We start from the raw sequence: 13,258 nt of genomic DNA, 5'->3' as shown, positions 1-13,258 counted from the left end.
TTACTCGATATTTGTGAGTATTGTATTGTCTGCCCACCTGTGTTATGTTTATGGAAGAACTAATTTTTGAAGAAATGTGAACAATTACAGACTTTTCATTTTCATAGTGATACAGGAAGCTCAAAGAATCAAGATACTATGGCTGCACAAAATGTTCATCGAAAGTCTCAAAAGAGTGTATATACATGCACGACACCAGCAAAGTCTAACTTGGATTCTGGAGAGCCTGGGACTTCAATTTTGGAAGGAAGGTATGCATGTGTCCTAAGGATAATAGGATTTACTCACTATATTTGTTACCCATTGACTGTAAGAAATTACTCCCAAAGGTTCATTTTAATTTTGTTAGTGCCTTGCAAACATTGTTTCACAGTTTCTGTGGTAGAAATCTGAGAGTGACTTAGCTGGCTAGTTCTGGCTCAGGGATTCTTATGAGGTATAGCAATCAAGATATCTATCTAGTTTGCAGTCCTTTGCCTGTTTAGAGCATAGAGGATCTACTTATTGAGTGGCTTGCTCACAGGTTATTAGCTGGAGGCTAGAGTTTCTTTGTCATGTGGCTGTCTCCATTGGTTTATTCAGTAAGGCAGCTGGCTTCCCACAAAGCAGATGATCCAAGTGAAAGTGTGGCTGTGACAGAGGTCATAGTCTTTTAATGACCTAGTCTTTGAAGTCTTGGATTTTATTCTGTTTAGAAACAAGTCACTCAGTCTATGTCATACTCAGAAGGGAGTTAGAATTGGGCTATACTTTTTGAAAGAAGCATTATCTAAGAATTTGTCGATGTATGTTTAAAGAGAGCATACTCAGCGAGTAAACCAAATTACCCTACTCATAATATCTGAAGTCATAAACGCTTTTTCAAAATGAAGGAATGGTAAATTATAGCAGATTTTCAGACTTTAAAGGGATAACTAAGATTTCTTCACTGTTTGAAAGCTCTTGACTACTAGGCCTGTCCTGGGTTCATAATAGGAGGATGAGGATCTAGGACTGGGATAAACCAAGTCATTTCTGAACAATTTTCAATTACTTGTTTTTGCCGGTAGTTTAAAAAAAAATTAAGATAAGCTGATTTATTTCTAATGATTTGATTTTTATCAAAGTGTGTTATTGAGCTAACTTAAATGTGTAACTCTGACTCATGAGTTAGTATAAAGGTTGTAAAATTCAGTGTTACTGTGTTTAAATCAAATGTGGGATTAAATTGTAGATTTTTAAACTTTTTGTTTTATGAATCAAGTAGGTATACTCTTAACGTCCTATAACATCACTAATGGTATTATAAGAAACAAAACATTTTGCAGTTTTAGGAGTAAAATGACCATAAAGATAGCTATATTAAATAGCTATATTACAAAAGCACAAATTTTGTGGTTTCCTTTTTTTCCTTAAGTGGACCTTTTCGGCTCAAGAATTATTTAACGTCTGGAAAGAACAATTCAGATGTGGATGATAATGTAGTTCAGGAAAATTTGAGTAAGTTATGATTTATTTTCTACTGTCTTTATTTTTATAGCATTATAAATATGGAGTAAGGTGTGCTGTGTTTTTTTTTTAATATCTTTTATTTTATTTATTTATTTGGCTGAACTGGGTCTTAGTTGCAGCACGTGAACACTTAGTTGCAGTATGTGAGATCTAGTTCCCTGACCCGGGATTGAAGCTGGGCACCTTGGATTGGAAGCTGGACTCTTAGCCACTAACCACCAGGGAAGTCCCTGTGCTGTGTTTCATTTAAATTATCACCATTGACATTTTTATGGCAAAAATGTATTGACCTACCCTTAAGAGCCTTATTTTATGGTTAGAGATTTGTAAAACCTTACAACTGGGTGCGAGAGGGAGGGAGGGAAAGATAAAAAGAAAGAGTAAGATGAGTGATGGTCCTTTCTTTGAAGTAGGACATAATATAATTGGCATTTAAGGTGCCTACTCCAGTAGTTTAAAATGTCAGGCTGATAAGAGTATAAATGAAGCAAGATTCGCCATATATTGATGATTACTGAAGCTAAATGTTGAAGTTTTAAAAATGCCTCTTTATAGTTTTATAATTTTTTATGCCCCTAAAGAATGTGCTTGACATATGATATATTATACTTTTTTTTTCTTTCCTACTTCACTAATTCTTTTTCCTTTTAAATAGTTTTTTCTCCCTCTGTTTAGATTTACTTTTATTATTTTTCTCTACTAAGTGGAATGCTTTTTATATTTATTTTTCTACTTTTTATTTGGTAAAGAGTTTGCATTTTCTGGAGTATAGTTTTAGTTAAAAAAATTTTTTTTTAATAGAGTGTTTTTACTATTGTATACTCTAAATTTCAGTGGTGATTTTTCTTTGACCGAAATGTTTTTTAAAAGAGTACATTCATCAAGAGCTTGGTCTCCATAGTCAGGAACCTGGAAATGAGTCTAGCTTTACCAATTAGCGATGTTGAGTAAGGTTTTTAAGTGTTCTTAGCTTCAGCTTCCTTATTTATAAAATGGTGATACCAATTCTCATCATATGAATTGATCCAAAGATGAATATGCATTCTTTGCTTAGTTTCTTTTTTAATATATTATTTTATTTGGCTTTGTCGAGCCTTAGTTGTGGCACGTTGGATCTTCAAGTCATGGGTGATCTTTTGTTGTGGAACATGATCTCTGGTTGTGACCCATGGGCTCAGTAGTTGGGGTGTGAAGGCTTGTTGCTTTGCAATATATGGTATCTTAGATCTCTGACCAGGGTTTGAACCTGTATCCCCTGCCTAGGAAGGCAGATTCTGAACCACTGGATCACCACTAAGGGTCCTCTGCTTAGATTTAATACTGGTATATGTTGAATATGCAGTGTTCACTGTTATCCTAAGAAGTTGTGTTTTGTTTTTTTTGTTGTTGTTGTTTATAGTTTCTAGTTTTGATTCACTGTTCTAGATAACTTTGGCCTGTATTATTAATTCTTTGAATATGCTTAGAACACATAACTCATGGAAGAATTTCATAATTCTTCTGTGGATGCTTAAAAAAGATATTACTACTTTTTGTGTACACGCATGTGTGCTAAGTCTTCAGTTGTGTCTGATTCTTTGTGACTTTTTGGACTGTAGCCCACCAGGCTTCTCTGTCTGTGGATTCTCCAGGCAAGAATACTGGAGTGGGCTGCCTTGCCCTCTCCCAGGGCATCTTCCCAACCCAGGGATTGAACCCGCATCTGTTATGTCTCCTGCATTGGCAGGAGGGTTCTTTACCACTAGCGCCACCTGGGAAGCCCCTTTTTGTGTACAGATGTGGATGAAAATATGTGTATACACTCATTATTAATGTAAATGAATATATATTTTAGTATACTTTGAATATTAAATACTTGAAATTCTTAAATATTTATGGAATATTATGGAATACTTACTGTACATTCTTCTATGGGAAAAAGATATCAAAATTTGTGGTTTGTTGGGATACTGAGAGTAAGAAAATAAAGTACAGATTTTTGGAGTAGAAAATAGGAGTTAGATTTTTAGGTAGATGGGCAGAAAAAGTCTTACTGAAGAAGTGATAATTTGAGCAGAGATATGAGAAAGGTGAGAAATCAAATGATGCAGCTGTATGGGGAAATAGCGCTCCATGCAGATAGAAGATAAGGGCAAAGGTTTTGATGTGGTAAAGACTCAATTCTGATTGAAAAACACCAAGGAGGCTGGGAAGGAGGGGGAGGAGGAAGAGAATGAAAGGAGAGAGTAGTAGGAGATGATGTCACAGAGGGAATAAGAATGAAAGATCTTATACAATGTTAAAGACTACCATAAGGATTTGGGCTTTATGCAGGAGTGTGGGAAGCCACTGGAGGATTTTGAGCAGAGGAGAGACGTGACTAACCTATAAGCAATCATTGTGGCTGCTGTAGACTACGTGTTGCTGCTGCTGCTGCTGCTAAGTCACTTCAGTCGTATCCGACTATGTGCAACCCCATGGACTGCAGCCCACCAGGCTCCCCCGTCCCTGGGATTCTCCAGGCAAGAACACTGGCGTGGGTTGCCATTTCCTTCTGCATGAAAGTGAAAAGTAAAAGTGAAGTCGCTCAGTCATGTCCGACTCTTTGAGACTCCATGGACTGAAGCCTACCAGGCTCCTCCATCCATGGGATTTTCCAGGCAAGAGTACTGGAGTGGGGTGCCATTGTCTTCTGCGAGACTACATGTTAGGGGTGAACTAATGAATTCAAGGAGTCAGGTGTAAGGTTGGAAGCAGGAAGACCAGTTGGTGAAACTTGTAATTCCTGTGTGAGGTGGTAGCTTGGACTAGGGTGGTAGCAGTGGAAGGTGGAGAGAGCAGAAGTATGATTTTAGGTATTTTTGGTGGTAGAGTCAACATGATTTCCTGATGGATGGGATGTAGGGTGTATAAGAAAGTGAGGTGTCAAGGATAAAGAACTTTAAATTTTTGAGCCTGGACCCCTGAAAAAAAGACATTATTTCTTGATTTGGAGACCACTAGAGAAGGGGCAATGGCACCCCACTCCAGTACTCTTGCCTGGAAAATCTCATGGATGGAGGAGCCTGGTAGGCTGCAGTCCATGGGGTCGTTAAGAGTCGGACACGACTGAGCGACTTCACTTTTACTTTTCACTTTCATGCATTGGAGAAGGAAATGGCAATCCATTCCAGTATTCTTGCCTAGAGAATCCCAGGGATGGGGGAGCCTGGTGGGCTGCTGTCTATGGGGTCGCACAGAGTCGGACACGACTGAAGCGACTTAGCAGCAGCAGAAAAGGGGCAGATTAGGGCAGAGAACAATTGGATCTTAAATATGGACATTCTGTGTTTTATATTACTCTTATTCTTTGTATCCTTACCACTTGTGAGGTCCATTAAGGACTGCCAGAGTCTTTCCTTTGCAATGGTCTGTATGTCTCTGGCATTTCCTGCAGTCATTGCCATGTACATTTCAGTGTACTTTGTAGTCTTTTTGTTTTTCAATATTAACATTGGGCTTCCCTGCTTTCTTTTAGTTTGTTGTTTCTTAGACTTTCATTCTTCCTTTTACTTAACTTTTTTTCTGTTAGTATTTTTTTCCTTTAATAAATGTTTAATGAATATTCTTTGTTACTTCTTTGTAAAGTTGGTAGACAGTCTCACATGTGCTAGCAGGCAAGCACTCAGAAATTTTATTTTTTTAATACAACAAACAACTAGTCAAATAGTGAGTCTTGAGTCAGTCTTTTTTCCTTTAAGCTGTTTGGCTATTGCTCTTTTCCCCTCATGATAGCTAATGCTTATGAGTAGATATTTTAAATCAGCCTTACTTCTTTTTTCATTTGTAGATAACCTGTTTCTTTCATTTTCATGCTTATTAGGCTTTGTTAGTCTTTGAAATTCTGGAATTGCCTCTGTTTTTTTTTTCTCATACTTTTTTGGGAAATAATTTCAGATCTACTCAAATACCATATCCTCTTCATCCAGATTCTACAGTTGTCAACATTTTATATTTGTTTCATCTTCCTCTCTGTCACCTCTACATACATGTTTATGTATGTTTATAGTCTTTCTCTGGACTGTTTGGGAGCAAGACACATACATGTTATTATGTATGAGTATGCAGACATGATAGAAGACAAGAACATAATCACTCTTCAGTGATCCAAGTCAGAAAATCACCATTAATATGACACTAGTCTTCCTTCATTGAGTCCATGCAGATTTCATCAGGAGTTTAATCAGTATTCCTTTTTCTCTCTGGTCAGGATCCATTCTAGGATCATGGGTTGTTTAGATTTCATGTCCCTTTGGTTTCCTTAAGGTATAGTTCTTCAGGCTTCTTCTTTCCTGACCTTGACACTTTTTAAAGAGTACAAGCTTTTCATTCTTTAGCATGACCTTCAACCTGCTGCTGCTGCTAAGTCGTTTCAGTCATGTCCGACTCTGTGCGACCCCATAGACGACAGCCCACCAGGTTCCCCCGTCCCTGGGATTCTCCAGGCAAGAACACTGGAGTAGGTTGCCATTTCCTTCTCCAATGCATGAAAGTGAAAAGTGAAAGTGAAGTCGCTCAGTCGTGTCCGACTCTTCGCGACCCCATGGACTGAAGCCTACCAGGCTCCTCCATCCATGGTATTTTCCAGGCAAGAGTACTGGAGTGGGTTGCCATTGCCTTCTCTGACCTTCAACCAGAGTCTGTCTGACACTCCTTCATGATCAGATGTGAGCCATGCATATTTGACAGAAATGCTACAGAAATGATGCTTTTGTGCATCATGTTAGGAGGTATATAGTGATGACTCCAGAGAAGGCAATGGCAACCCACTCCAGTATTCTTGCCTGGAGAATCCCAGGGACGGTGGAGCCTGGTGGGCTGCCATCTATGGGGTTGCACAGAGTTGGACACAACTGAAGTGACTTAGCAGCAGCAGCAGCAGTGCTGACCTATCTTCTACTGATGATTTTAATCTTCATAACCTGTTCAAGATACTGTCTTCCAGCTTTCTCCACTTAGATAGGGTTTTTCTCTTTGGTGAAAAGTGAAAGTGAAGTCGCTTAGTCGTATCCGACTCTTTGCGACCCCATGGACTGTAGCCTATCAGGTTCCTCCGTCAATGGGATTTTCCAGGCAAGAGTACTGGAGTGAGGTGCCATTGCCTTATCCAGGGGATCTTCCCGACCCAGGGATTGAACCCAGGTCTCCTGCATTGCAGGCAGACGCTTGACCATCTGAGCCACCAGGGAAGCCCTTCTCTTTGGTAATTCATAAGTATTTTGTGGAATGATATTGTGATACTATTTAATAACTTGTCCTTTTCAAACTTCTACACCAATATTCATATCTTTTGAAAAATCCCACCTGAATTCACTAATGATGGTACCAAATTACTATTCTATATTTTCCTAATTATTTCTCTATTAGTTTGCATTTTAAACATTTATTCATTTTTCATTTATTTATATTATTACAGACTATTACTAGGTTCCTATTTTATTCAGTGGTTTGTAATCTTTATCATTTGTTCTTGTACTCAACTTGTACCAGATTTGGCTAGGAGGAAGCATCCTTTCAGCTGGTCCTTGTGATCTTTTGTTATGTTTTTATTATTTTTTTTTAATGCTTTTATTTTTTAGCATAAGGTGTTCCAGACTCTTTTCCCTGTCTCTACTCTGGAATCAGTTATTTCTCCAAAGGAACCTGGTGGAGGGATGACATTTAGAAACTTAGATCTGGGTACCAGGTGTGCTCATTGTTACTGGGATATTACTGCTTCTAGGCTCTCAGTGGACTGAGATAGGCAATAGATACACACACATATATGTACACTGTACATACATAAGCATCTATATCTATTTTTGTATTTATTCAGGCAGTCTCTGGCTCTACTGCTCTTTGGTTTCATTGTGCTTCACGGATTTTGCATTTTTTGCAAATTGAGGTTTTATGGCAACTGCATATCAAACAAGTCTATTGGAACCATTTTTCCAGTGGCATTTGTTCACTTAGTGTATCTGTGTCACATTTTGATAATTCATGCGATATTTCATTATTATTATGGTGATCCGTGATCAGTGGTCTTTGTTACTATTGTAAAAAATTCTTACTTACTGAGGACTCAGGATGATGTTTAACATTTTTTTAGCAATAAGGTATTTAAAATACATTGACTTTTTTTAGATATAACACTTTACAGACTTAACAGACTACATTATAGTGTAAACATAATGTATTGGGAAACAAATATAGTGTATTGGGAAACAAATATTGGGGAAAAATAGTGTAAACATAGTGTATTGGGAAACAAAAAATTCATGTGACTCGTTTTATTGCCAAATTTGTTTTATTGCAGTGGCTGGGTGGTAAAGAATCCGCATGCCAATGCAGAAGATGCAAGAGATGAGGGTCCAGTCCCTTGGTCGGGGAGATCCCCTGGAGAAGGATATGGCAACCCACTCCAGTACTCTTGCCTGGAGAATTCCATGGACAGAGGAGCCTGATGGGCTACAGTCCATGGAGTCGCAAAAAGTCGGACAGGACTGAGTCACTAAGCGTGCACTCACTGGAAGCACACTTTCAATATCTCTGAGGTGTGTCTGTATTTAAAAACCATGCATGCACATCAGTACCTCCAATTCCAGTCCAACACATTTGACTTTTCCTTTTCCATTTTAATAAACCCTTTCTCAGAGATACTGAGAAGCCTGACTCCCATTATCTTCAGTATATTTGCTCATTTGCTTTGCTCCTTCTCTGGCCCCAACAGCTGCCTCCAAGGCAAACTGCTTTAGTAAATTTCCAAGAATTACTAGATTTCTACTTGTTCTAGTAGGAATTACATGGGAGACTGGGTTTTCTTTTTTCTTTTTGGTAATAGCTTTATTATGATAGGGCTTCCCTTGTGGCTTTATTAAGATAGGGCTCCCTTATTAAGATATACTTCACATACCATACAGTTAATCCATTTATAGTATATATAATTCAGTAATTTATAACTATCACCACAGTAGATTTGGACTCCCCTGATGGCTCAGTGGTAAAGAATCTGCCTGTGGATGTAGGAGATGCAGGAAATGCGAGTTTGATCCCTGGGTCAGGAATTTCCCCTAGAGAAGAAAATGGCAACCCATTCCAGTATTCTTGCCTGGGAAATCCCATGGACAGAGAAGCCTGATGGGCTACAGTCCATAAGGTTGTAAAGAGGTGGGCATGACTGAGCACACATGCAAAAAAAAAAAAAAAGGCAAAAAAAACAGTAAATATTAGAACATTTTCATGATCCCCAAAAAGAAGCCTTCTACTCTTTAGCTGGGAATAAAATGAAAGCTTAGACCTGCTTTTCAGGAAATGTATGCTATATAAAAATTGTATTAAAAATCTCTGGTAGTTCATTGTATGTTCAGTGTTACAGTTTCAGATTGATGCATAACTTACTGTCCAAATCTTAGTGCCTTAGTTTAACGATTTATCTCTCATAGTTCTGTGGGGTGACTTAGCTGGGCGATTCTCATTTTGGCTCTTTCATACATTTATAGTTAGATGCAAGCCACTGGGGCTGGAGTCATTTGAAAGATCAGCTGGGCTGGAAGTCCACTTATTTACTTATATATTTGGTACTCAGCTAGGGTGGCTGAAATAACTGAGGGTTGGCCAAGCATCTCTTTTCCTCCACTTGGCCTTTCCACATGATTGTTTTGGGTTCACAGCACGGCAGTCTTGGGATAGTCAGTCTTCATAATGGTGACTGTCTTTCCCCAGACTGAAGTTCCAAGAGATCCAGGTGGAACCTGAATGTCTCCTGAGGAATTAGCCTTCAAAGTCCCAGAATGTCACTTCTGCTGCATTTCATTAGTCAAGCAACTCACTGAGGCCAGTGGAGTTTCAAGGAGAAGACAATTAAACTTTGCTTGTTGATAAAGGAAAAGAATTAATGACTGCTATGTTTAGATGCTATTTGCCACACTAAAACTGAGAACCCTTGACCTAATTGTCACCCTGCCAACTAAATTCAGTACACTTGTGCTGTTTTAGAACTTTAAGAATCATAGATTGCATTATTAACTCAGCAGTTGTTCATAATCACACCCAGCATTTTTATCCACCCAGTGGTTTATTTCACTTGAAGTCCACAAGCAATTTAAAACCTGTTTGTTTTTTTTTTACTTGTAACCATTATCCTCTTAAGATATAATCATTGTAACAAAACCTGTACACATGTTATTCTGGTTTCATTAGGCTTTTCCTTCTCAGCAGTGGAAAGCAAAGGGAGTAATAAAATGTATTGTTGGGTTGAATTTTTTTTTTAATGTTTATTCTGAAGTTTACCTAGTATATACTTTAACTCAACATGAAATTAGGAGCCATTGCTCATGATATTTCTTTTGTAATTTACAGATGATTTAAGGGGAGAAATATCTGATTCAACACCAGAGAGCAAGATGCATCACAAATTAGGTAAGATTATTTTTCCCTAAATATTTTCATATTATTATAAAACCTCTTTTTCTAAATATAGTTTAATTTTTTCTCAAGTGGGGGAATATTATTTGGATTAATTGTCAGGTAATGTAAAACTTCATATTTCATTTCATTAATTCATGATAAATCATCACATGCCATAGTTTCTTTATTGTCCATTTATAAATCTTGTAATCCACTCACTCATTGCCCAGTAGTAGGGAGCTGATCTTACCTAATGTAAGAAGCTAGGGTAGAGAATTCTATAAAATGTAACTTCTGGGTAGATGGCATCTATGACAACTTCTCTCATTTTTTTCCAGCCCACACCTAAACAAAACAGTAACTAGGATAAGTAAGCCAGGAGTAAGGAACCCATGGAGAGGCCCACTTGGGGATTAAGATTCATGTGACCTCTCATGTTTGCAGAATTGGAGTGGCTTTTTATTTTTCTCCCTACTTAAGGCTTCTGCATTTATACTTGATGAGAACCTATAGGGATGAAGCTTTCTCTAATTGCTTCCACTAGAACCTCACATCTTGTCAGTTAGTATTTTGTGGGTCCATGTGAAGAGCGACTGCTGTAGCTCTCAATGTTTAATGCTTAGCTTCCTAGGTGGTGCAGTGGTGAAGAATCCACTGCAGAAGAATCCATCTGCCACTGCAGATGTCTCAAAAGATGAGGCTTCTATCTTCCGGTTGGGAAGATCCCCCGGAGTAGGAGATGTCAATCCACTCTAGTATTCTTGCCTGGAAAATGTCATGGACAGAGGAGCCTGGTGGGCTGCAGTCCATGAGGTCACAAAGAGTCAGACACAACTAAGTGCATGCATACACACACACACACACTTGCTTGACTTGGAGTGGAATATGCTGTGAGTCAGAGTAGGCAAAGAGAAATAAAAATGTCCCTGAGAGGGTCTGCAGCAACAAGAGAGAAAAATCAACAGTAGACAAATTCTAGTAAGCCAAAAGCTTTGTAGATAAATAACAGTTTTAACAATGTAGGAAATATGAGTATTTTCAGAAATTTATTTATATTACAGAAGGCTTTCTGGTTGGTAAAGCATAATTTTTCAGTTTAAAAAATCAGTACATCAACTGATAAATAAAGATGAATACTGTTGAGTGCTAAATTAGTAGCTGGTGTTGACATGGAGGAAATTTATCGGAACAGAAATACAAAAGAGATTGAAACCATGAGGAAAAAATAGGCAAGGGAAATAACATGGAGACAACATATAAAAAATGCAAATAATAGAATTTTCAGAAAAAAGAAAAATTAAAATACTACTTAAAACTTTCCTGGAGTAAAGATAGGCTTGATCTGCAATTTGAGAGAGTTTATCAGCTGGCAGTAAAAAGTAATGAAGAATATACACCTCTAGACAGAATTGAATAAAATTCTAAATTTCAAGGATAGAGGAAAGCTTCCAGACAGAAGTTACATATAAAGGAGGAAAAAAAAAAAGACTAGTATTATTCATCTGTGTAACTCTGGAAAAATAAAATAGCCTACTTTCAGAAATGTATTACAGTCCATGTTATAACTAGCCAAGATATCTTTCCTTTTGATAACTGAATCTATTTTGCACATAATGCAAGATTGTCATCCTCCATGGAAAATAGCCATGTAAGGTTATTTAACCAAGTAGCATATAAATCCAGGGAAGGCAATGGCACCCCACTCCAGTACTCTTGCCTGGAAAATCCCATGGACGGAAGAGCCTGGTGGGCTGCAGTCCGTGGCATCGCTAATAGTTGGACATGACTGAGCGCCTTCACTTTCACTTTTCACTTTCATGCATTGGAGAAGGAAATGGCAACCCACTCCAGTGTTCTTGCCTGGAGAATCCCAGGGACGGGGGAGCCTGGTGGGCTGCCGTCTATGGAATCACACAGAGTCGGACACGACTGAAGCGACTTAGCAGCAGCAGCAGCAGCCTATAAATCAGGACTGAATTCAAAGAGAGGAGAGAGGAATGATTCTCAACGTAGGGTTAAATTTAAATAATGTATACATTTTCTGCTGCCATGTACCAAATTACTACAGATTTAGTGGTTCAGACAATGTTTGTTATCCTGTGGTTTCCATGGGACAGGAGTTCAGGTACAAATTAGCTGGGTTCTTTTTTAAAGCGTTTCACAGGCTTCAGTCAAAAGTGTCAGCCTGGACCATGGTCTTATCTGAGCTCAAGCTCCTCTTTCAAGCTCATGCGGTTGTTAGGAGAATTCAGGTCCTTGGAATTGTAGGGCTGAGATACCTGTTTTCTTGGTGTCTGTGAGCCATGGGCCTCTACTCTTAATTTCTAGAGGTCACCTGCAGTTCGTTGCCACATGATCCTTTTCATAGACTCTTTTCTCAGTGTGGCAGCTTGCTTCTTCAAAGTGAGCAAGGAATAATTATTCTCTGCTTCTGCTAGATAGTGTCTTAATGTGTAGAACCATGATATAGTCACAGGAGTGACTTCCCATTGCTTTTGCCATATTCACTTGAGTATATTATAGGTTCTACCTGTATCCTAGGGAAGGGGTGTCTCATTGCTCACACCTGAGGTTGTGTCTACTACTTAATGCTAGTATAATTGAGGATTTATAAGTACTAAGTAAGAATTTTTGCAATGATAGTTTGAAATCTGCACTATCTTAACAAAACTTGGTATAATGGGAAGGAGAGTAGGAGTGGCAGAGGAGTGATAAAAGTAGTCTAAACTACTTTGTTTTACTAAGTGAGAAAAGAAAGAAGATATCTTGGTAAGGAATATAGTTTTTAATATAGTCATAGAGAAATGAGTATGATTTGAATGTCAGGAACAGGAAGGTAAATTAGACTGAAAAAGCACAGTAAAACTTTGAAATGACCAAGGTTTGGAGTATGGGGAAAGAAATGGTATTCTGACCAAACCAATGAAAAGGAGGGAAAAAAAGAATCATTGATGTAAAATAACAAGTAAATTTAAATATAAAGTAAAATGGAAGGAAGAACCATATTTGTTATACTAAATAAGCATGAATGGATTGAGTTCCTCTAGTAAGATAGAGACTAACAGATTTGGTTAAACAATACAAACTGACCTATATGTTTATCAGAGATCAGATCAGTCGCTCAGTTGTGTCCGACTCTTTGCGACCCCATGAATCGCAGCACGCCAGGCCTCCCTCCCTGTCCATCACCAACCCCCGGAGTTCACTGAGACTCACGTCCATCGAGTCGGTGATGCCATCCAGCCATCTCATCCTCTGTCGTCCCCTTCTCTTCTTGCCCCCAATCCCTCCCAGCATCAGAGTCTTTTCCAATGAGTCAACTCTTCGCGTGAGGTGGCCAAAGTACTGGAGTTTCAGCTTCAGC

General features: G+C 38.4%; 1 protein-coding gene across 1 annotated transcript in view; it reads left to right on the top strand.

Annotated features, from left to right (window-relative positions):
• CENPC (centromere protein C) overlaps positions 1–13,258 on the top strand; it is a 94,961-nt gene that overhangs the window by 65,300 nt on the left and 16,403 nt on the right. Inside the window, exons 11-13 of the mRNA XM_010848899.1 lie at positions 108–251; positions 1,397–1,479; positions 9,847–9,906. Of these exons, the coding sequence (XP_010847201.1) occupies positions 108–251; positions 1,397–1,479; positions 9,847–9,906 (287 nt within the window). The remainder of the gene's footprint in view (positions 1–107; positions 252–1,396; positions 1,480–9,846; positions 9,907–13,258) is intronic.

The sequence above is a fragment of the Bison bison genome, unplaced genomic scaffold (genome assembly GCF_000754665.1).
Source record: "Bison bison bison isolate TAMUID 2011002044 unplaced genomic scaffold, Bison_UMD1.0 scf7180017864279, whole genome shotgun sequence".
NCBI classification, from domain to species: Eukaryota; Metazoa; Chordata; class Mammalia; order Artiodactyla; family Bovidae; genus Bison; species Bison bison.
Note: the sequence above shows the minus strand (reverse complement) of the source record. Positions and strands in the feature narration are given on the sequence as shown.